The sequence below is a fragment of the Pituophis catenifer genome, unplaced genomic scaffold (assembly GCF_029215685.1).
Source record: "Pituophis catenifer annectens isolate HBS135680 unplaced genomic scaffold, rPitCat1.0.hap2 SCAF_1, whole genome shotgun sequence".
Taxonomy (NCBI): domain Eukaryota; kingdom Metazoa; phylum Chordata; class Lepidosauria; order Squamata; family Colubridae; genus Pituophis; species Pituophis catenifer.
Window position 1 is genome coordinate 234,293,081 of NW_027256881.1, and position 24,631 is coordinate 234,317,711.

The 24,631-nt window shown below is 37.8% G+C and overlaps 1 protein-coding gene across 3 annotated transcripts; it reads right to left on the reverse strand.

Moving 5' to 3' along the window:
* Nucleotides 1-839: 839 nt before the first annotated feature.
* MAX (MYC associated factor X) lies at nucleotides 840-23,572 on the reverse strand. 3 transcript variants are annotated; one of them, XM_070957177.1, is made up of 5 exons: nucleotides 23,387-23,572; nucleotides 11,163-11,270; nucleotides 9,285-9,356; nucleotides 4,066-4,189; nucleotides 840-2,084 (listed from the first exon to the last, which is right to left on the reverse strand). In XM_070957177.1, exons 1-5 carry the CDS (start codon nucleotides 23,420-23,422, stop codon nucleotides 1,897-1,899), a joined length of 528 nt encoding a protein of 175 aa, XP_070813278.1. In that variant the 5' UTR covers nucleotides 23,423-23,572; the 3' UTR covers nucleotides 840-1,896. The 3 variants fall into 3 exon arrangements, with proteins under 3 accessions (XP_070813278.1, XP_070813280.1, XP_070813279.1); XM_070957179.1 differs by lacking the exon at nucleotides 9,285-9,356; XM_070957178.1 differs by lacking the exon at nucleotides 9,285-9,356 and having other exon boundaries at nucleotides 4,066-4,195.
* Between the last annotated feature and the right edge of the window lie 1,059 nt (nucleotides 23,573-24,631).

Consider the following 24,631-nt stretch of genomic DNA (forward strand, 5'->3'; position numbering starts at 1 on the left):
CACTGTTCTAGACCAAACTCTTTGGAGTCGCAATCTAGCAATCTAGAATTGCAATCTAGCAACATTTATTTGGGGATCAAGTCTTGCAGATCTCACGAGGGCTGATAATATAAATTTGTAAAATTCCAGTCATAAATCTGCAAACTCCTAAAGTTTTTTAAAAATGTTATCAAGTTCTCAGTTATCCCATATCTGATCTAATGCCGAATAATCCAGTGAAATACATGGAGAAAGCAAAATTTCTCTAATCATAAGAAAACCATAGGGAATATGGCTAATGACTTTGTGAGTTACCTGTGGAGAAATGAAATATATGAAGCCTGGATCATCTCTCTCTCTCACACACACTCTCTTTTTGGTAATGGTTGTTTCTTGCAAACTAAGAAATCTTAAGACATGTTGCATCTTCTTAAACCTCCCCCACAAAATAAAAAAAGCTTTGATCCTTATCTATGTGTGTGTCTGCGGGGTGTCTGCAAGAGGACTGGTGAGTCCAGGCAATCTCCAGATAGGCAAAGATGATGAAATTTAGAGTCCAGCCCTTTTTATAAACTATTGGACACCTACTCCTGGTGACACTGAACTGAATTTTTATTTACTGAATTGTACTGTATCTGCATTGACTATATTTGGTGAATATTGTGAACCATTTTGAGAAATAGCCCAGTTAAAAAGTGAGAAAAATATTAAGTAAATGAGAACCAATACCTATTTTCTCCAAAAAATCACTTTGGATTTAGCTTCTGTGTTTTGGAATCTGTAAAGTATCATCCATCTTAATAATACTGGAGAAAACAAGAGAATTGCAACCATTCCATAAAGACACCAGTACCACTCAAAAGGATAAAATATTTTTTATTTATAGTCTTATAGTAAAGGGAAGCCTTAACTTGCAAGACAATTCTTGGGCAGTATGTACAACATACTTCAGTTCCATGGAATAGACTCACACCTGGACATAGACCAAGCTACATTTGTACACGCTAAATTCAGAAAACGTCACAAACAAGTGTGGAAAGAAGACAAAAAAATATCACACATACCACACACACATGCATGTGCATATCCATGCATATGTGTGTACACACACACACCTACGCGCAAAGAGGCCTTTGCTTGCTTACAGCTTAGGCCTCTTTAATTCACATGGGAAACTGGCCCATTTGCCAGAGAGCAGGTCCACACTTTAAATGCATTTATTAGTACCAAGTAACAAAGCTTGTGTGTATTTACATTAAAAAAGCTGGCTCTGTTTCTGAGAAATTCAAAACAGAAAAGGGAAGAATTTAGCATGGTTTGAATCTGTAGCTTCACATTACCAATGTCCGTAGCAGGAGGAGGAATCTGGCCAGACAGAGATTCCTTTGGAGAAAATAAATACCAATTCGTCATTTGCCAAAATACAAAAAGGAAATGAATCTCTATGCCTCTCTGGGAATCTTGCATCATCCCTTCAGGCAAGAAGGATCATCCATACATGCTTCTGCACGCTTCTTTCCTTTACCAAGATTCTTCTGGGGCTATCTGGATTTATTATTATAAATAGCAATATTTTGATAAAAGCAACAGAGGCTGGTGAAGTTCTAGTGGAAGCATGGGGAGTTCACTATCCCCACACATGCCAGGCAATCTCAGAGACATCAGTTTAATCAACTGGTCTGGGCTTTCCTGGTACTAGAACCCGGCAGCCGCAGGGCAGAATTGCATCCTGCTCTAAGCTATGGCTGGTGTCATCCATACGGTAATCTACCAAGCCACAGAGTCGGGTTAACTTTAAAAGGGTCAGAAAGGGATAAGGAATAGAGGAAGCTGCAGTCCGAGAGCCTCTACTAAAGAAAAAGGAAAGTCCTTAATCAGCCAGCAAGTGTCTAATGGCAGCGGGAACCAAGTCTTCTTCTAGCTGGCCTCCATACGAAGTTTCTTCCGACTCTGAGGCTCTTCCAGCTCAGACTCCGAACTGGAATCAGAGCCACCATCAAAGGCGGAGATGGTGCTGCCTTTGGGATTGGTGTAGAGGCTGTTGTCTGAAGAGGAATAGTTGGCCTGCAACTGAGCACTTGACCTTGCCTTCTCCAGTGCACGAACTAAAAGGTAAGATCAAGAATATGGAAATGGATGTGAGAAAGGCAAGCGAAGTGTACAAGGTAAACAATATGGGGGCAACCACTTGACCTCTTTATTGCCATTAATTTAAGTACTTAAAGCTGTTTTTCAAAGCAAGCAATTTCCACAAAGCAGCTTACCTCCAATAGGGTAACAGTGCTAATTTGAGTCTAGTTGAATTCTCAATCAATATCATGAATCCTGGAATATACTGGAGGCTATAGTAGCCTTTTTTTTTTTTTTAGGTCATAGGGCTCTGCCTCCCCCCACCCCAAATAAAGTCTTATTTCCAGTGAGTTGTTGGCTTCCTCTTAAACTGTTTCTTATGAGCCTTCCTTTAGATTTCTCCCTCCACCAACTTCTGAAATCCTATATAACTGAAATCTTCTTTCCTCAGAATGAATTTTAATTATGATTGATTTGAGAAACCACCTCTCATATTTTTGTTGTGTCAATTTAAATTTTATTTCTTATTACTATGAATTATTTTAATAACAATACTTCTTTCTTCCAATCTATAGTGCTGACATTTTCTTCCCTAGCCAATTACAACAATTTGCTCATTCATAAGTTGTTGAAGTTTGGGAACTTCAAACACAAAGCAGCAGCTTGCCACTTTATTTCTAATACTAAATATATGTTACTTACTTGAATAAAAAAGTAATAGTACATATATTTGTATTCCATATATAAAATACCACAACTTTATACGCTAAGTTGATCTTAGTATGTCATACTATTACAATGGTAAATAAAAACATAAATTTTAAAGTCCATTAGATCTATTCTAGTTTCCCTCAAATATTGTTTTTTGCTCTGAAAGAAAAATCATCTTCTCTTGTTACAAACTACTTGAAAAGAAGCTTGTCTCTCTTGCAGAAAGAAGAATTCAGGAGTGGTGTGGAGAATTTTTTGTACATTATTACAATCAATATGTTGCTCCCAAAGTTTCATTGTATTGCTTTCATTGTTCATTTGAGTTCAGTTTGGTGTTTGTATTTTTAAGGAAGGTGTGTACACTAAATTGAGGTGTGTTGAGGGTTTAGGAATCCCTGCTTTAGGTTGTCCAGGAAGCAATGAAACAGAAGCTTTGTGTGTGAATGGGAAATTTCAATCCAATTGAGAATATGGAATGCTACATTAATGGATCCATCTTGAGGATATGAAATGGGTTAATTTGGCATAAGCATTGAATAATTAATTTCACATTCTACTGAAGGCCAAGAGTAGTAGAAATGATAGCAATAGAAATAATTGCACACAATAGTGAGTAATAGTTGATTTACTTTACTCTGCCTATTCTCAAGCTTTAGATAGGTAAACAGCCCCAGTATGCTGGGGAAGTCTCTGCATTTTATATTTTTTTAACAAAATGTTTTTTTTTTTTGAGGACTGAAACAATCTCAGCCTACTTGAGAATGGTGCTAAAAGCAACAAATACAATCTGCATGGAGACAAAATGGAAGCTGCTTCTGCAGTGGCATGTGAAATGCAGAATGATGCCTGGGGTTTTCTCCCACAATATTTCTATATAAGCACTCTACCATCCACTGTTTTTTTTAAAATATCCATTATGCATAGTTATAGTTTTTGTTATATGTTTTTAGACTTGAATTGTAAGTTATTACAAGTGCTTCAAATTAGCCACTTCAGGGCACAGTTAGATTTGAAATACTTATATGTGTGCACTACTGAACTCTCAGGACCTGTCTAGTGGTAATTTATTGGTCTGCTTCAATCTTGTATAAAGGATCCTTCCAGGGAAGGAAGACCGAGTGACTGCATGAAAACTAATACATGTCGCCAACACCTAAAACCTTTAAGCTTTTTAAACACCACCACAGTTTTATTCAACACAGGTAATTAGATGTTGATCCATAAACCCTCTATAGAGGGCTTTGTTGTGAGATAGCATAACCTTTAGATCCATGAATATGAAGACCCCAGCTCAGGCATACTGACCTTGTTGTTCCAGCAGGGCATTCTGGCGCCTTAAGTCATCAATATCCTGCTGGTGTGTGTGGTTTTTCCGGCGCATGTACTGGATGTATTCTGTGGCTTTATCTAGGATTTGGGCCCGGGATGCCTGTTGCAATAGTTGTGGAAAAAAAAACACCAAATAAAGTCCTAGTTCTGATATATAAAATATAATTCTGACAGATGGCTACATAGATATATTACTATATTTGATAATAGATATATTATTAAAATAATCCAATTTGATTAAACCACAAACTTAGTATTAACATTCTTAATTAGGTATCAGGATATCATCTGTTTTCCAACTTCATACTCACTTCCTATTTCTATAGGAACTCTGTTAATAGTTGCTGATTATAGCATTAAGCAACTATTCTAAAGGGAGCTCTATCATGATCATTCCCTGTATTGTCAACTACTCTGTAGGTGAGCCCTCCTGCATTCAAAAGAACTTCTGCAGCAAAGCAGAAAAAACTCTCAACTGTTGTACAGCAGCTTCCTTGCAAGAGATCAAGTTGCCAGTCATAGCTTCATTCAACTAACGGAACTATCCAATAAACCCCTCAGCAATATGTTTGCAAATTGTACATCTCTTCTTGTAAGGCACTCATGATTGTAAAATATCTTACCTATAGTCTTTCAAGCCTACAGTCCTTGGCATCTATGCATTCATATATTTCAGTACCTGCATGTTGTACTGAACGTTTACATTTTGGAGTGTGATATGGAAAGTAAAATACTGTCCTGTTGATTGTGAAAAGGACAAATTGGAATAATTTTGCTCCCATTTTCCTTTTTTGTAAATGAATGACAGAATTCTGTTCTGAGTTTCTCATTGTCTTTGAGCACAATATACTTACAAAGTGTTTTGGAACAGCCCACTGAGCGCACAAAACTTTTATTTTCCTCCAAGTGGTCCCTGCAGAGCAAAATGAAGTTCTCTGAACTAAACCATTATGGCGGTATGCCTGGTGCTCACTGAGCTTGGTTGTTTGTTTGCAAATGTTCTTTGACTAGGTAGCATCATCAGTGCTACTTGATTATGGGGTTTGCTTTCTGTGTATATACTGTAGCGTGTTCTACCAGTATTTGAAGGGGTGTGGTTTTCACCTTGTAGTACACTGATTAGAGTATTGTTTTCCTACTAGATTGTTTATCTGGTGTAATCCTTACTCATCTGGGTGTTGGTTGCTAGAGAGAATGTGTTCTGGTCTTTTGGTTTCCTTCTTAGCTTTTTTTATTATCTCTTTTAAATAGTGTGTAAATGTGGTTTATCTCTATGTATCTATTATGACTGATTTGTCTGAATGCCAAGTTTCTGTGAATTCCTTAGCAGGTTTTTTTGGGTTTAGCATGATTTAGGATGCTCACAAACTGTCAGATGGATTATTTTTTGGTTAATGTTTTTTGGTTTACTTAAAAATATAAGGTCCTCCAAAACACCCTAACTAAATCAAAAGACCCAGTAGTTCAAGAAGAAAAAAAACCAAGATTCATACATCACATAAAGTATAAGGATTGTAACAGCCACCATGTAGGAGAGTCAGGCAGAAGATTAGCAGAGAGCATCTATGAACACCAATTAGTAGTCTGAAGACACAAAGAAAACACCTTAATATTCCAACATATGGACAGACTCAGTCATAGTTTCAACTGGGAAACTGGGAACATCCAAGACCAAACTAAATCCAAAAATTCTAAATATTATAAACACTGCTTACTTTTATTCATTACAAGAGTATTTATTTAAATAATAAACAAATAATAATAAATAATTGAAAATAATTGGTAATAAATTAATTATTGGCCCTAATGCTACAGGCTTTCAGAAAGTACTCAAGATTTGGCTTTTTCCTTAGGTCTTTGGATCAGGATGAGCAGAGAATATTTTGGTCACTATATTTTTTTAGTTATTTTGTAATATTGGAACCGAATGGGTGATATAAATGCTCTAAATAAATAAATAAGCACAAAACAGATGCAAATATAACTGAATATTGTGACTACATAGACAGTCTTTTAATAGGATATTGGTTCTGATACACTAATGAGATCAATCTATTCCTGATTTCTAAATACATCTATCTAAACCAGTTAAAACTATTTTTCTAGACTGCTAATTCAGCTGAGAATGACTATCAAGAAAAACATTTGTAATTATTTTAGATTAATGTGATTTTAACTAAAAATCTTATTTTATAGAATTAGAACTTATGTTTGATAGTTGTAAACTAAAACCTCACATATTCACAATGCAAATTGCTTCTGCATATTTATTTCACTGGGAGCATTTGCATACCATTGGAGAATTCTAAGACAGTGAAGAGGAGCTCACTGTGAGCAATAGACAAGTGCGCATTCATTTCAATGGACCAAAGTAGTGGCCTGGGAGCTGGCTCACTGGGAGTAATTGCATACCACAAGAGGATTCTGGGAGAGTGATCAGCTCACTGTAAATAAAAGATAATGGGGACCATCTCACTGTATCGAACTAGTGGCCTACATGCTAAATCTTACATCTAAATCGGGAAATCTACAAGGGAAATATCTATTTGGATATGCACAATTGTTAAAAGTAATAAAGTCATGGAGAAAGAGGCGTTGTGGTGACCTGCAAAATGTGTGCTGTGTTTGTATTCCTGCCTGAGAACTTCAATTATACGTGCACCAAGTTCAAACTGATCAAATTGCTGGAGGAAAACGTGGAAGGTCTAGAGCAGAGGTGGGGAAGTATGGTCCTTTATGACTTGTGGACTTCCAGAATTCCTGAGCCAGTCATTCTGGCTCAAGAATTCTGGGATTTGAAGTCAACAGATCTAGAGGAACATATATCCATTCTGAGACTCATCCATGAAAATGAGCAGTTTCTGGGAAAAGCAGAAGTCTCTAGAAACTTATCATAGTAAGGAAGAAACTACCATAAAAAATGGAGATGAAGAAAAGGATGGCCACATTTCAAACACCCCACTCTCTCAAAAAAACTATCCTTGTCACTGGAGCTTAACAATCCATTTCATTTTCTCTCCTTGGAAAAAGACACACAGACATCTGGAGAAGGATTTTCATCAAGTGTTCCAGTAACAGGAAGAAAAGTAGCTCAGACTGTTACAGGGAAATCTCTGGATGTCCTAAAGAGGAAAGACATGTGGTGGATTGATGACTCCCTTCTCACAAGAACAGAATCAACAAACTGCAGACCAGGTTCAAAGATCAAGGATGTGAGGACATTTATTCAAGTAATGAATTATCCTTTTCTCCTCTTTCATGCTGGGACAAAGGAGTCTGAAAAAAATCAAGGGACTATAAGAAACTAGGCAAGAAGGCAAAAGACTCAGGTGCACAGGTGGTGCTTTCATCCATATTTGCAATGAAAGTCAACATCCGATGAGGGAATGGAGGATTTCAGAGGTATACTGATGACTCAAGGGATGGTTTCATCAAGAAAACTTTAGATTTCTGGACCATAATCTACACCACCTACATGATAGGCTCCGGGCAAGAGACAGGCTCTATCTCACAAGGACTGGGGGAAATGTGTTTGTGTTTGGAAAACAGCTTGAATCATCCGAAGGATTTCAACTAAATCTGGAGAAGGAAGGAAGCCAGTTTCTAGGAACAGTCCCAAAGCATAAGTCCCAAAAGAATGAATTCAACAATGAGGAAGAAGTGGTAAAAAGGAAGGGCACTTTGATATAAAATAGAAAGTGTAGCTAAGGTTTGTTAAGAACAGATCATGTCAATCAAATCTTATTGCCTTCTTTGATAAAGTGACTAAATTAGCAGAGCAAGGAAATGTGATACAATACACTTAGATTTTAATAAGGCATTCAATAAAGTAGACCGGAGCCTATTTCTTGCTAAGATAAGAACAATGTGGGATAGACAGTACCACTACCAGATGGATGGATCTGCAGTTGACTGACCAATGGCACTCAGTGCGTAGTCTTTAATGGAGCTATACTTATGTGGCGGGAAGAATGCAGTAGGGTTCCTCAAGGTCCTGGTCTTGGGCCCAGTGCTCTTCAATATCCTCATAATTAACATAGATGAGGGGATTGAAGAGAAGTTCATCAAATCTGCAGATGCCACAAATCTGGAGAAAATTTCTAACACTTTGGAAGACACATTCAAAATTCAGAAGGATCTTGACCAGCTTTAGAATTGGGCCTTATCCAACAAGATGCAGTTCAGTAGTGAGAAAGGTAAGGTCCTATACCTAGACAGGATAAACCAGATACACAGGTACAAGACAGACAGTACTTGATTCAACAGTAGTGCCTGTGAGATGGATCTAGGTGTCCTGATGGACCATCACTTAAGTATGAGTCAGCAGTATGCTGCAGCTACCAAAAAACAACACCACAATCCTGGGCTGCATCAATAGAAGAATACTATCAAAATGAAGGGAAGTAGTACTCCCCTATACTACACTGGTGAGGCCTCCTTTGAGAATGGAATTTCTTGAGACTCTTTCAATTTGAGGTCACAGTAAAACTTTTTGCTTAATTCATAATTTAAATTGCTAATGTGATCATTATTTTCAATTGTAACCCAATTAGCATAGCAAACTATTAGCATCTTGAGCAAACTTTACTCATAATTATATACACATATCTCTTATGAGTCATTGCACTAAAACAGTGGTTCTCAACCTGTGGTCCACAGACCCCTGGGGGGCAATGTCAATTTAGGGGGTTTATGAAGACTTGAAGAAATGTTATGATTTAAATCTTAAGTTAAGTCTTGGTGGTCTGGGGCCATGGTCTGGGGCCACAAAAGGTATTTAAAGGGAGTTTGTGATGAAGAAACTGTTGAGAATCACTGCATTAGAATATGCAGTCAACCAATAAAACTAGGAATATTATCTTGTTTAATGTGCATGCATGTTATATAAATACACATACAAACACAAATATAAATATATGCTGAGGTTGCCCAACCATGTGTATGTGCATCAAGAATAACAATTCTTTGGTTGCTCAAGTTCCTAATTCAATCTTTCCAGCAAGAAAATGTCCAGCATACAGTAATTATTTATACCCATATGTCCTGTTCTGTATCAGAAAAGGCCAGAATCAGGAGGGATTTTTCCTGTTCAATCTTATGTGAATGGTTTTTCCTGATTCAGCAAAAGGCTGAAGCCTATATATAATGCTATCAACAATTTATGGAACATGATTGTCAAACTCATTCGTTCTTACCAAAATTGCCATAAACCTTTCAGCAGTGTCTTGTAAAATTCCAGTGTTAAGCATATAGCAGCTTGCATTCATCTTGGAGAGGAATAAAAAAGCAGAAAGTCTGCCCACATATTTTAGTTAACAAGTTATGTAGGTATCAGATCTCAGTCTTGAAAACTTTTCCTGTACAGCATGATTAATACATGGGTGTGCCTTGACAATGTCTACGACACAGAGTCATTAGAGGTGACTACACATAAAAATGCTGTCTACCAAGTGAACTATCTTATAATAAGCTTTTGCAGTCAACTCAGAAGGGATTTTAATTTATGATGATTAACAGGATACCTGTTCCTCGTTCTTTCTGGGACAGCTTTTTTAGCCATATCAAAAGTTATTTGCTAACATTATGTTAAACAAAGAGAAAGAAAAATAACTCATGTTTTAAACACTACTTGTGTTTGCACCCATTAGGAAGCCAGAAATTTTCAGCAACTACCATTCTCTCCGTGACGTGAAAACAAGTAAATTTTACACTTTTCTCAATAAATCATAGCCAGAAGCCATAGTTTCTTCCTGCCTTCTGACTTCAAAGAGAAACAAGATAAAATTCTTGGATTACAAATCATCCAGAGGAGCTATCCATAGAGAGAAGCCATCCAGATTTCTTAGCTGTGCTTACTGGAAGGAGTTGCCAAATGAAGAACTGAACAACATGTACCAGTCTGGTATTTATCCTAGGTACTTCACAATTCTTTAAAAAAAAATGTCTCACTATTACATGGAAAGCACTTACTCTCTAAAATCTTGGGATTAAGTCAAATAATGAGTTTACTTAAGTATTAAGAGCCTTGATAGTACATTGGTCTAAGGCACCCTGTTATTAAACTGGTTATTAAGACCAGCTGCCTGCAATTACTGCAGGTTCGAATCTCGCCAAGGCTCAAGGTTGACTCAGCCTTCCATCCTTTCTAAGGTAGGTAAATTGAGGACCCAGTTGTGGGGGCAATAAGCTGACTTTGTATAAATATACAGAAGGATGAAGGCTATTGCTGAGCACATTGTAAGCCGCCCTGAGTCTCCAGAGAAGGACGGCATATAAATCAAATTAAAAAAAAAAAAAAATTTTCTCCTATCCAAATTGAAGGCTGCTAAGCCACAAATTTAAATGCTAGTTTAATTATTTTAAATACAGTTAAACTGTAGCTTGCATTCAGAGTAAACAATGTAAAGAAAACAATACAACAAATTAAACAATAACAATTGTTCATAGACAAGACAAAACTTGAAATGACTGTGCACACTAAACTCCATCAGCGGGGGAAAGGAGAGTTATAGAACTCCCTGGCTTAAGGGGAAAAAAGCTGAGGACTCATTGCAAGGCCCTCTTTTACTTCTTCTTTTTGTTCAGCCATGTTATAAATTCTCTCATTTGCAATTCATTTTTATAGCCTCAAACTTTAAACTAAATAAATCTTTCCTAGGGCAAAAAATGAATAACCTGCAATAACTTTTAACCACGTCATAAAATGTAAAAATATCTTGCTATCCATATGTAGAGAAGTGTACTATCCTATCAGTTCTAGATAGCCGTAGGAAAAACACTCCAGCCTTAAAAGAGGAAAACGTTCAGTTACTTGGAAATAGTTGATAATTAAAGTACTTACTACAGTGTGATTCATTTTTATTTTTAAAAGCATAACAAAAAGTAGAAACCAAACTAAAGAAACCAAAGAAGCAAGGACATTTATTCCAGAAGACTATCTGGGACCCTTGCAGAATTGTCTCCTAGCCCTGGTCCTTTCTTGTTTAGTTACTAAAAATAACAGGGTTGGGATGCAACTTCCTTGTGCTCAATGAAGTGCACAGAAAGCATATCACTTCTCTCAATAAACTCACCTTCTCTCCTTGAAGTGAAGGTACAGAATCCCGCAAGCTGTGGAAACTATCCTTGATGTGGTCCCTGCGTTTGCGCTCTAGAGCATTGTGGTGAGCACGTTTGTCAGCCTAGGAAATTAAAAACAAAACAACAAATAACAAGTATTACTTTAGGCATAAAAACATGAGGCTTCCCCTGCATCCATGGAATATAAGGAAAAAGGAAGAGCTGTGGAAGTCAAAGTCCTGCAAAGAAACAAATTGGTCAACAAAATTATCATCCAAACAATTCAGGCCAACTGCAATCATGAAAAATAAGTTTTATTAATAAAAGAAGGGCTTTTGTCAAATATTTTCTGTCAGTCACATTTATTCAGATAAGTATTTCTTCCCTGGAATAAATTATTTTAATTCCAAGTAGTACTGCCTATTTTCTTGGTATTATTCTTCAGAAAAGGCTCACAGTGAAAAATGAACAAATGGAGGTCTCATCGAAAATTCCCAAAACACAGCAGGAAACCCTGAATCTTAATTAGTTCAAATATAACCTCTATTCAGAAATCACCATAGGCATATCTATAGATTAAAGCTTCCCAAATAACTCTATATATGCTAAAGTTCTAGATTAGCAGACGTTGTGATATATACAGTGACATCAAGAGCTGGAGGATAGTTGCAATGGCTTCTTTCTCTGTTCATATAGTTTACAAATGTAATGCAAAAATGAAAACTTTTGAGTAAGAACTGTTATATAACCTGGTTCATACACAAAAATTTTCATTTACGCATTACAAAGCAACTAGAACTACTTGATTTTTAGATGCAGTATGATAATTGTACTCTTAAGATTTGATGTCTAATTTCAAAATTACATTTTTCATAAATATTTTGCTATTATTTTAAGCATATGTTCTATACAAATAGAATAATTTCTTCAACCTGAATTTATCAACAGTAAAGAATATGACCATAACTGCAAAGTTTTAAAGATTGCTAAAAGAATTCCTGGGCAATAAAATTATCAGTTTAACAATTGACACACATTAATCCAGATCTTAGTCATCATGTTCCAAGTAGCTGACCATCACTAACTAAATTCAACACATCACTAGCCATATCTCATCATACCAATTTTCATAGAGCCATCTAAGCAATTACTTGTCTTCCTTTATAAGGATGTTATAAAAATAGTTAATATTTCTAGCAGAGGATGATGTGGAACAAAATGGTTCAATAGATAAGAACTTATTTTAAATTTAATTTTCTTTTAAGATTAGTTCAGAATTAATCATTAATCTCAAATTGAGAGTAATCATTTTCAGTTTCTGCAGCAAATACATCTCCATCACTCTGCTTCTGTTCACAACTATTGGTTTTTGTTTTAATCCTCATTGCTGTTTGAATCCAGGTGGTAACATGAAATCAAATTACGATGAGTAGATGGTTTGCTTCCAAGGTAGCCTTGAGCTACAAAGGTCTGGCAATGATCCCACAGTCAACTTTGAGTATAGAAACTATCCACAGATGTAAAAGGACACTCTGGGTGTGTCTGGACCCCAAATCCAAAGTACAAGCAATGTTTCTGTAACTGTTCAGTTCAGCATGACAGGAATTTACAGGCGGAACCAGACTAAGAAGCAACATTTGTTCTCTTCTGAATTATCGTACTTTTCGGAGTTTAAGATGCACTTTTTTTCCGCCTAAAAGAGGGTGGAAATGTTGGTGCATCTTATACACCGAATATAACCATTTTTGGCCTCTTGAAACTCTGCCCCATACGTCCTGTTTTCGCCAAAAACAAGGCCATTTTTTTGCAAAAACAGGGCCTGCAGAGGATTTGGGAGGCCTGCAGAGTGCTCCTGGGGGCTGGGGAGGACAAACACACAACGTGTGGGGGGTTTGGGAGGCAAAAAACAGGAGCATTTTTGCCCTCCCCATCCCCCAGGAGCACTCTGCAGGCCTCCCAAACCCTCTGCGCATCCTGTTTTTGTGAAAAACGGGACGCGCAGAGGGTTTGGGAAGCCTGCAGAGTGCTCCTGGGGGCCAGGAGGGCAAAAACTTTTTTTTTCTTGTTTACCTCTTCAAAATCTTGGTGTGTCTTCTACTCCGGTGCGTCTTATAGTCTGAAAAAAACGGTGCTTCTCCACAATATGCTTACTCAAAGGCCCAGACTGTGACAGAAAAGACAAAGTACTCCAGCTACTTGAAACTGTTTCTGCTCACAAGCAGAAAAACAAAGGAAGTAATGATACTCATTACTGGCCCAACAAGTCTTATTTCACCATGTACACTAAGAAAAAAATAGTTCTCTGTCAATGATTAGGAAAAACTGCTAACACCCACACTAAACTCCAAGATCAAGCTAGAATCTATTATGCAGCAGAAATCATAAAAGGAGAATGGTACAAGCCAATCCCTTGAATAAATTATATCCATGAACAAGAATCAGGATTGAAACTCACAGATTTCCTACAAGTGTGGATTAAGACCATAACAGAAAAAAGTGTACTAGCATTAAAACTGTTGATAACTTGAAACTAAAAATCACTAATTTTCTCATCTGAACACAAATAGAAAATGATATAGATAAATACAATATACAACATTTTAAAGGAATGATTTAATAGCTGGGCCAAATAGCTTTAAAAAACCAAATTAGCTGGGGGGGGAAATAGCAAGACAGATTCTTCGTTCCACCTTCCAAACTACACGCTAGAGTTTAAATTATTTCAGGTGTTAAGTGGATATAATCAAATTCAGTATTGTACCATCAATTGGAAATAAATGTAAAATGGTGATTAATCTGCTACCAAGGGAACAAAATTGAGAGCAATGATTACTGACTGCATGTATGTAATGTATTCACAAGTATATGCTGTAATCATAGGAAATCCTTTGCAGACCATAGCAATCACAATTTTGTAACTTCATATATAATAATTGATCCATTGAATATATGTGACTTATCTGGAAAACACATTACAATAAAGCGTTTTAACTGGAACCTTAAAAAGAAAACAAAAAGTTATACTACATAAAACTGCCTCATTACACATGATTCTTGTATTATTTCATCTACAAATCCTGACAATGCTGGCATTTTCAGTAATTATACTGCAAAATGAAATGCACAGGCAACTCATTTAGATAGCTTCATTAATCAAAAGGGCATGGTAGGTTATTAGAAGCTCTTATTGTGCCCTTATTCCCAGTTCAAAATACTTTGACCATTAAGTAAACTACTTGTCATTCCTTCCAAAGTTTGTAATTTTGGAGCACATTAAAGAAATTGTACAAACGTATAAAATCAACCCAAAAGAAGATTCTCCCCCACCCCCGAGCAGTCTGATTCCCCATCAAAACAGTAAAAGTAATGCCAGTTATAGTGTGCTAAATTGTCCTGTTTCTATAATTACTTTATAAAAACAGAACCAGCTATAATCAAACATCGTACCTGACTCTGCTGTAATGAATTACTGGCAAGAATTGAGAGCAAACAAATTGCATTTAAGAAAAGCTGCCAGATCTAATCCAATGAGTTCTGGTTGGCAGAAACCATGCTAGATGCTGATGAATAAGAAGAGCACAAAAACACTGGCTTCCATTCATCAGAGCAAGGTGGCCTAGTGCCATTACTACTTTTATCAGCTATTTTCAAAATAATTTGCCCAAGAACTTAGTTCCTGGCATGAAAAGAGAGTGAGGAAAGAAATCAACATTGTTTTTTTTTTTGTGTATCAGAAGCTATTTGTTTATAATCACAATTTGTATGTTATACAGGTTTTATGTACGTTCAAATCAGAACAGAAATAAAGGCAGTCTTCAACTTACAACAGTTCATTTAATGACCGTTCAAAGTTACAATGGCACTGAAAAAAGAAGTGACTTATGACCATTTTTCAGTTACACCCTTTTCAGCATCCCCATAATCATGTGATCAAAATTCAGAGGCTTGACAATGGATTCATTTTTTTTTTTTTTTTGAATATACGTCAATATCAATACATGAACAGTGAGACATCTGGGTATCATTCATTTGAATACAGGTAATAATAATAGCATTAATATTGTTTGTTATTTAAATTATACTTATGTAATTGTAATAATATTCTTATACATATTTGTATTAAGATATAAGCCTTCATTATTTAATTGTTCAACATTTTAGTCCCCCATTCTAATAACAATATCATTAGAACGTACATAATATCACCCTCTTTCAACCTCTAATCTTTGTGTCTAGCTATTACTTTAAATATATTATATAAAAAATGTGCATAATAATATTCCCATTTCTTGTGTCTGCCTCTATACTAGCTTCCAGTAAAGCCAATTTTGTGTTACAAAATGTTTCCTCTATCCATCATCTCTTGCCCGTTTTAATATTTCAATTCTTACTCGTTTTTTGACTTGCCTCCTAAATTCCCTTGTCTCTTCATCACTGTCTACCTCTTTCCTGATTAGCTTAAATATTTCTTCCATCTCTAGTATCTTTCGCTGCCAAATCTCCAGAGGATCTGCCCAACTCTCCATTTTCTTTTCAAAGATATCTTTCTGTTTATCCAGTATTATTTTTTGGTCTTTTAATATATATTTTCCCTGAATTGCTTCATAAATATTTATTACCTTCTCCCTCTTATCTTGTTTTGCTTGTTTATTTAGTTCTGCCTTTTCCCCTGGTCTCTCCATTATCACCTCTATTTCCTGGACTTTTTGATCATTATTCATTATTCCTTGTGAAGCACTTTCTAACTTCCCATTTATGTTCATTAAGTCCATTATCTTCCTGTGATTCCTTGTCATAGTATCATGAATGATACTCAAAATATTGCCACCAATTCTTTTTGCAACCCACTTATTTCCCCCTGATGAAACATCTTGCCTTCTTTTTTGATAAATCCAAATATCGCTCAATAATCTGTCAATGTTCTATCACTACCCCAGAGTCTCAATTATTTTTGCCCTCAGAAAGTCAGTCTGGAAACCATTTACTCAGTCCTGATGTTGCTCCTCCGGAAGTACTGTAATATGGTTCTTTATGTCCCACTGTTAGTCAATTTAGCTCTTTTTAGGTAATCCAGGAAAATTTCAAAATGGCTCCTTAAATCCCCACTATAAGTTCAATCATAACTCCTGATATTTAAAAGTCACTTTGCTTAGATGTCTACAGTATTTTCAATGTTAGAGCTCCAGTAATCATGGAATAGATAAATATAAAGCAATAGATAGCACAGCAGTCCTTCAGGTGTTATTTATTTTATTTATTTATTTATTTATTACATGTATTTACATGCCGCCATTCTCCCGAAGGACTCAGGGCGGCGAACACAAGTTAAGAAACAAATACAATAAAATCATAATTTAATCCAAATAATTAATTAGTAGTAAATAATAAAGCCCGGAATCAGTCTCAGCCTATTTGTTTGAAAAGCCAAGTCTTCAAGTCCCGACGGAAGGAGCGGAGATCAGGAGCCGTCCGGAGCTCAGTAGGTAATTCATTCCAGTAGTATTTCCACTTTCTCCTCTGTCTTATCACTACATCTCAGGGTTGTAGAGATATAATGTATTCCATTCACCAGTAGATGGCACCTTGTGTTTAACTTCAATGTTGCATAGATTCTAACAAGTTCTGTTTGTATTTATTCAAACAAATAATCAAAATTCTGACAAGTAATTCCAACATTTTAAAATGCCTTATTGCCAATAAAAATTAGAGATCCAATCTTTCTATGTTTTTAAAGGTTTTACACTTTCTTCCTAATATCCTTTTGTTTCCTTTCGGGTCTATGATTTTTCTCTCTGTAATTGTTCGCCGCTTAAACAAACTCTTCAAAGAGTCCCTTTTTCATAGTTTATTTTCTTTGGGGTAGGTTTTAAATAGAAAAAAAAGTCACCTCATCCAGTTCCAGTCACTGTTCACACACTGCTCCAGCACTGTCTTTGTTTCTTTGGCCCCAGCTTCACAGCAGCCATAATGGCTGCCATTTCTCTTTGTTGTCGGCTGAGAGGGAATTAGCCCTGGATCAAGCAGGAGAGCCACTGCTCTCCGTGACCTGCAGGGCATCCCTCCACTTTTCATCACCCCTACAGGTGACTTTAGCCCAGGGGTGAAATGCTCCCAGTTCGGACCGGCTCGGGTGAGTAGGTAGCGATGGCGGCGGGCAGTTCGGAGAACCGGTAGCAAAAATCCCTGCCCCCGCCCCCCATGCCCAGCTGAGCCGTGCAATCATCAGAGCCTTTTTTTTCTTTTAAATGGCTCTGATCAGCCAAGCTCTGAGGATCCCAGCTGAGCTCCTGCTAATCAGGCAACTCAGCTTGGATCGCCAGAGCCATGTAAAAGAAAAAAACTTTTTTCCTTTTAAATGGCTCTGCCTGCTAATCGGTAGCAAAAATCCCTCCCCCCCCCTACCTTAGCTGCTGGTCGCAATGCCTTGCTGTAATCCCTGCAATCGATTGCATCAGCAAGCAACTGAATCTCCCTGCCTGCAATCAAGCAGGCAGGGAGTTGTGGACTTCAACTTCCAGAATTCCTCAGCCAGCAAAGCAAAGCTGGCTGAGGAATTCTGGGAGTTGAAGTCTACAAGTCTTAAAGTTGCCAAGGTTGGAGACCCTGTTCTATTGGGTAAGTTTTTTTCCCCTTTGGGAGCTTTAAAAAAAATAGTTAATTGGGGTTTTTCATGTCCGACATTGCCGCGACGTCAACCGGAACTTCACAACTGATTCATTCTTAAGACTGCTGTTGTGTCCCAAGGTCATGTGATCACCGTTTGCAACCTTCTGACAAGCAAAGTCAATCGGGAAACCAGATTTACTTAACAACAAAGTTACTAACTTATCAACTGCAGTGATTCAGTTAACAACTGTGTGCAAGAAAGGTTGTAAAATGGGGCAAAGCTCACTTAAATTCTCATTTAACAACATAAATTTTGGGCTCAATTGTGTTCATAGGTCGAGGACTACCTATAATGGCATTTGATCCTAACTGTTATATGCTGATTTTAGATGAGGTCAGAAAATGGGTGAATAAATATAATCACGGATGACATTATTTTGTTCAGGTACAAAATAGATGCTATTCAGCTATATTATGATTCGGAAATACTAGGTATTATATACCAAACACAGGAATTGTCCATTTTGGAATACCATTCAGATACTTTTTTTCAACCTGCTGAATAAGTTCTGAAAAAATTAGACTTTTAATTCTGTACCTCCAGATAAGAATGAATATTCTTTCAACTATTTAAAATAACGATGCTCCTAACATTCTTCATAGAGTCTAATTCAAATATTCATTCCCCTAAGTTTAAAACTAGAAGGGATTTTATAGTTTGTTCTCAATATTATACAAAAACTGGCCTGCTTATTTTTAAAGTATACTTAAGAAATGCCACCCAACTTTTCTTTAGGGCAATATAAATATATTATGTCATGGAATCATACACATGCAACTAAAATGGGTCACTTCAGCCTCAGAACTAGTAATTTACAAATCCTCTGGAAGAGATCCAACAAATAGAATGACCCATTTCTACACCACTTGGATTGGCCTATTATTTGGAGGTTTGAATGTTCTGGGACAGAACATCTCCCATGCTCATATATATATATTTAAGAAATTCTAAAACTTGAAGCAATGCATATTTACATATATAGTCTACTACTCTATACTGTCTATCCAATTATTTTTCCCTTTTCATTATTTTCAAAGCTTAGTAATAAAAACATATGACAGGCTATGTTCTGTAAACAACTCTGTTATTGTTCACATGCCATGGATTTTCTTTTTTCCACGACCTATATCTAAAAGCATTTTCTAGGGATTATATTAAAATCTGTTCTTTAATTAATGGAAATTCATTCTCAGTGAATGAAATACAGTACACCAAGATTCTCAACTGATAAAATTAAATCTTTCAAGCCAGACCACAGAAGCCACTTAGGTCAATTTTGTTTGTTTTGTCTAGCAAAAACTCTAAGACGCCTGAAATCACCTTAGTGTGGTGCCAGGGATTTAAATCTAGCTCCATTACTACTCAATGGATTTGCCGTAATATTGTAAGGAAGAGAGATGCTCCAGACACTACTAGGATGCATGCAGCACTTTGAACACAATTAAGTATTATATAACACGAATAGCAAACTTTTTCTCTTAGCACAATTTCTCAATCATATGATCTTAAATTCAGTGCACACATCTACAAAATAAACTTCAATAAAATTAATCTTTAAATAATTCGCAAAATTAATGTAAACAATTATACTTTTCAAAACATTTTTTTACTTTTTGCAATCCAGTGGTGTGTCAACCTAAATTCTGTGCATCACTAAGCTATTGCCTAAGCATTTAGACCACATTGTTTAAAAAGGAAGTAGATGCAGTTTAAATCTCTACTACTGTAAATCTATTATGAAACTAGTAATATATAGCAGAAAGAAAACAGAAAACACATTATTATTTCTTAGAAGTCAGTGACTCCTTATTAAAGAAACAGAGGCCTTGACTCCTTTGTTAAACTGAGCAAAAACTAAGCTGAATATCTTAAATAATAAACGACAAGCTCCTTTTCATCATAGGTAATAAACCATTCAACAATTAACTCAGATGAATAAAATAAACTGGCATTTGATATAAATATTGACATCTTAACTCATGTGGTATATTACAGAAAAATGTAACCTGAAAGAAATACAAGATGCAATGTTGACTTCCCAAAGAAGTCTGGGCTATGGGTCCAGAGTAAAGGGCTCTACTTGCAGAACGAAATGTAATCCAGGAGATCTTAATGAAAAATGTAGAGGTAAAATATTTTTACCCAACCCAAATTTTTAATTCTTCTCCTGCCAAACGTTGTTTTAGGAAATCTGCAACTACCTAGAATAATTTTTCGGGAGGCAAGGAGTTGTTGGCAAATTCAATTGATCAACCTGGACAACTGAAGTTCTTCAAAGAATTCCAGTCAGAGGAGCTCTGGAACCAACTCAATAACTAGAAAGTCACCAGAGATAATAAAATCAATTAAAATTTAATTTTATCACAAAAACCATGCATAATCTATATCAGGGGTGTCAAACTCAAGCCCTGTGGGCTGGAACTGGCCCGTGGTGCCTCTGGCAAGCCAAAACAGGGTGTGGGGGCCCCTGCGCGCCCCCGTACCCCATTTTCAGCCTGGATGGCCTCCTGCAGCACTCTGCCGACCAAAATGGTCCCCCGCATCCCGTCTCGGCCGGCAAGGTGCTGCAGGAGGCCATCCAGGCCAAAAGCGGGGTGGGGGGTGGGGTACATTTTGACCAGCAAGGTGAGGCAGGAGGTTCTGTCCCATTTTGTCTCTCCCCTGGCGTGGCCGGCTCGCAGAGAACTAATGCTGATCTGGCTGTTGAAGAAATCCAGTTTGACATTCCTGGTCTCATGGTTCGATTGCCAAGGTATGGCTTTTAATGGCTATTAATCAAACAGTATTATTTTCCATCCTGTTCAAAAGTTTTTAAAAACCACATATTTAGTTCTTATACATTTTGAACACTTATGACACAGTCTTATTCATATTACTCAGAAGTTATTCCTATTATTTAATGGCCTTAACTTCCAGTTTGCTGTGTGCTGGAATGCAGTTGCAGTCTTTAAATGAACATTCTTGCTTAGTTCCGTTGCACGAATTGCATAGCTCTGCAGGGCTTCAGATTTGAAGGAAAAAGGTGATTCTGAACAAACAAGGCTGTTTGTGTAGCACCTGTCACAATTCTTTTCCAGGAACACTAAGTTTCCTCTAAGCACAATCTCCAGAGAAATCCTATTGTGTTTAAGGTGTTGTAGAGAAGGATACACCCCTTCACATTCCAGAGAATCTTTTTTCCTTAAATCTGAGGCCTTGTACAACCCTACTGTATACAGTAACATACATGTCCTTAAATATTATTCAGATGCATAGAAACATGCACCAAATATTTTAAATTATGTTTCATGTACAAAAATGCAACCAGTTGCAAATCAATATTTATTATAACAACTAGTTAGCATGCAATCTCATTCAATAAAAATTTGGATTTCAAAATACAAAATTTGATTAAAGTTGGCTATATTTAATTAGCTATTTAAGCTTAATGGCAGTCGACTCTTTTACTTAAAAAAGTCTATGCTTCAATCATTCTACCTTCATTTTTATCTTACTAGTTAGAAAATAAAATTACATAAATTAATAACCAGTCCATAGGTAAATATATCACTATTTACAAGCATTTAAAACTCAGCAACACAGTGGTGATATTACTGCATCTATGAGCAAAACGAAAGCAACCCGAAAGAACTTTTTCTGTGAATCACATACCATCTTGCACTACAACTACCGCCACTGGCAAGATAAGAACACTTGTTATGGTATTACTAGGTTACTTTTTTACAAAGAGGGTTGTTGTTATTTCTATTACTATGTTTTGAAGTTTTTTATACCTCAATTGCAATCAACACTAAGTAATTCACAAGTCAAACTGTATGCAGTATGTTGTGTATTACAATGCAGACTTCAAGAAAGAGTACCTTTTGACTCTGCAATTCATTGTTAGAATCAGTGGTACAATCAATTATGTTTTTCTACATGTAGATAATGAATATTTTATAGATATTATCCAACATCTGAAGTTACAAGGAGCTAATTTAAGGAAATTTTCTGTGGTGCACAGCTTTTAAAAAATAATCTTAGCACATTTTAATTCCAATTTAAGAGAAATCCCATTTTCTCATTCATTAAATTCTGACAGCAGCGAGGAAGAAAGTGTTCTTCCACAGCCTACAGGGATAATTGGTGAGACACTAAGACATAAAGTCTTTCAAACTAGATGCCACTGTAATTTAGAGAGAATGCTTTGCCACTCTGAAACATATTCAGCTGATATTTAATACCAGTATAAGATATTATAATGCTTAATCATTGCTCCACGTGCCATTTCCCTGCCATAGCACTAACCTGCCAATCTCCCTCCTGTTTCCTAGACAGTCTATAGCAGAGGTCTTCAAACTTGGCCACTTTAAGACTTGTGGACTTCAACTCCCAGAATTCTCCAGCCAGCTATGCTGGAGCTTTGCTGACTGGAGAATTCTGAGAGTTGAAGTCCACAAGTCTTAAAGCAAGTCTGAAGACCTCTGGTCTATAGTATCCTCGGTTCCTCCTTTCAAAATAACCAGCCTGGCTTTCTGCTGATGTAAACCTCATCCAGCCTGGCCTGGTGTTAAGGGAATCCCTGCATTTGTTAAGTCAGTAACATGGTTGTTAAGCCAATTTGGATTTCCCATTGACTTTGCTTGTCAGAAGGTCCCAAAAGTCAATCACATGACCTCACGACACAAATATGAACCAGTTGCCAAGCATCTGAATTTTGATCCTATGACCACGGGGGATGCTATACATGTGAAAAACGTCCCCGAGTCCATTTTTTTCAGTGCCGTCGTAACTTGGAACAGCCACTCAACGAACCACGGTAAGTCGAGGACTACCTGTAGTTATAACCTCCACCTGACCTGTTTTGAATTAGACTCTTGACCTGTTCTGCAAAGCTCCAGTAGGAAACACACCGCTTTTCCACCCTCGGGCTTTTTGCTCCAGCCGAACTCATCCGGCTCAGAAGACAGCTGACAGCGACAGGCCCTGCCCTCCTAATCTTTTTTTCCTCTGCCACCGACCACTAGGCAGAGCTGCCTATAGAAAGTTTTCCTCCAAAACAAAGAGAAACGCCTGGCCTTCCCCCGCTCACCACAGACTTCTCTGTCCCCTACAGCCCCTTCGCATGCCCCACACCCCCCAGCCAGGCTCCGAGGGGGACACACGGCCAGGCTACCTCCCTCTTCCTCTTCCCTTCTGCCAGTTCCTTTTATGCCCCCCCCTCCCACCCAACCACCCACCCCGGTTAGGCTTTGACTGCCGGGCCGCGCTCTCTGCCTTGGGGGTCCGGGAAGGAAGGGGGTGAAGGGTTTTTTTTTTTGGGGGGGGGAGGAATTAAGCGAATGAAAGGCAGAGAGAGACGTACCGCAGACTGAAACCTCGGCTGCTCTTCCTGCAATATATGAGAGAGAGACAGGCGTTACTGTCAGCGCCGCTCAGCCAAGCCGCGCCCGCCGCCGCCTGACAATCTCCGCCTGAGCGACCGAGAGAAGGAAGGGGAAGAAGAGAACCCGGACGTGGTCGGGGAAGGAAGGAAAAGAATGGGGGGGGGGAGAAAGAGGAAAGGATGCGGGGGACCAGCGAGGCACTCACGTCGCTCTCCACCTCGATGTCATCGTTGTCGCTCATCGTGGTGGCCGGCCGAGCCGTTCGGGGGTCTTCCAGGGAAGTGTTGCGGGCCGAGCCGCGGCTGCCGCAACAACAACAAGCCCCCGCGCGGAGCAGCCTCAGCCTCCTCCTTCTCCGTCGTCGGCGTCTCCGTCGTCTCCTCCTCCAGCATCAACGGCACACGCACCTCGTCCTGCACGTGACGGCTGAGTTCCCGCACCGTCCACTCACACTCGCGTCTGCCGCTCGGCTCGCCGAAAGCCTGCTGGGAAATGGAGTCCGCTCCTTGATCCGAATAGCAGCGGGCTCCCGGGTTCTGGGACTCCGATCCCCAGAGGCCTTCACGGGAGCGGCTTGTCCTCTGAGGTCACAGTCTGCGCAGTGTCCGTGCAGTGCATGACGGAGGATGAAGTCCCTGGGAAGGAAGAAGGGCTCGGTTACCCGACAACCTGAGAAGGGGACACGTGGATCACAGAGGACGGGTAGCAAGATGTGTTTAAGGGTTGTTTTGTGTCGGTCTGTTTTGTGGCTTAAAGAGCGGTTGTTGTTGTTGTTGTTGTTTGGAAGGGAGAAAAACGGTGTGCTTTACAATTGTTTCTACAAACTAAATCGGATTTTTTCTACGCACAAAAAAACAAAAAACAAAAACGAGGCTTGATGAATAGTAACACTTAGAAACCAGCAGAGGAAGCATTTCCTGTTGCTATTCTGTAACAAGCAGGAAAGTTGCCCCACACACCCAATGAAAAGGTTTCAGAAGGAGATTCCAATCTAAAGTTGCTTGACTGAGTTGGAAATGTTTGTCATTTATAGTGCAAAACAGTATCCCTTTTAAACTGTTTATATGTACAATGCTCCATTGCCAATTATATTTGGAAAGTTCCCTAATCCATTGATTGAATTCAAAGCTTCGTTTATTTAGTTTAAAAAATGGGTTTTATTTACATCTGGACCTTCTTGTAATATGACATGGATGCTTTAAGCCAGTCACTTTCGCTGCCCAACCTACCTTATAGTGCTGTTTTGGAGAAAATAAAGGCATAATAGTACATTTACTGCCTTTAATTACTTAGGAAGTCAAAGATGGGATAATTTTTTTTTTAAAGAATAATTACTATCAAGGAGGTATTGTCTTTTTATCTGGCCTTTTTTTTTAAATAAAGCATTCATTTTCATTACTGAGAAAATAACTATGTTTTCTAACCTAGGGACACTGAAAGTGCAAACATT

Excerpts from the sequence above, each read along its gene's own strand:
- MAX (XM_070957177.1), bottom strand. The coding sequence starts at position 23,422 with ATGAGCGACAACGATGACATCGAGGTGGAGAGCGAC. Across the intron at positions 11,271-23,386 it reads ACATCGAGGTGGAGAGCGAC|GCTGACAAACGTGCTCACCA; the intron begins GTGAGTGCCTCG and ends TTAATTTCCTAG. Across the intron at positions 9,357-11,162 it reads CTTCACTTCAAGGAGAGAAG|ATGAATGCAAGCTGCTATAT; the intron begins GTGAGTTTATTG and ends TTCCTCTCCAAG.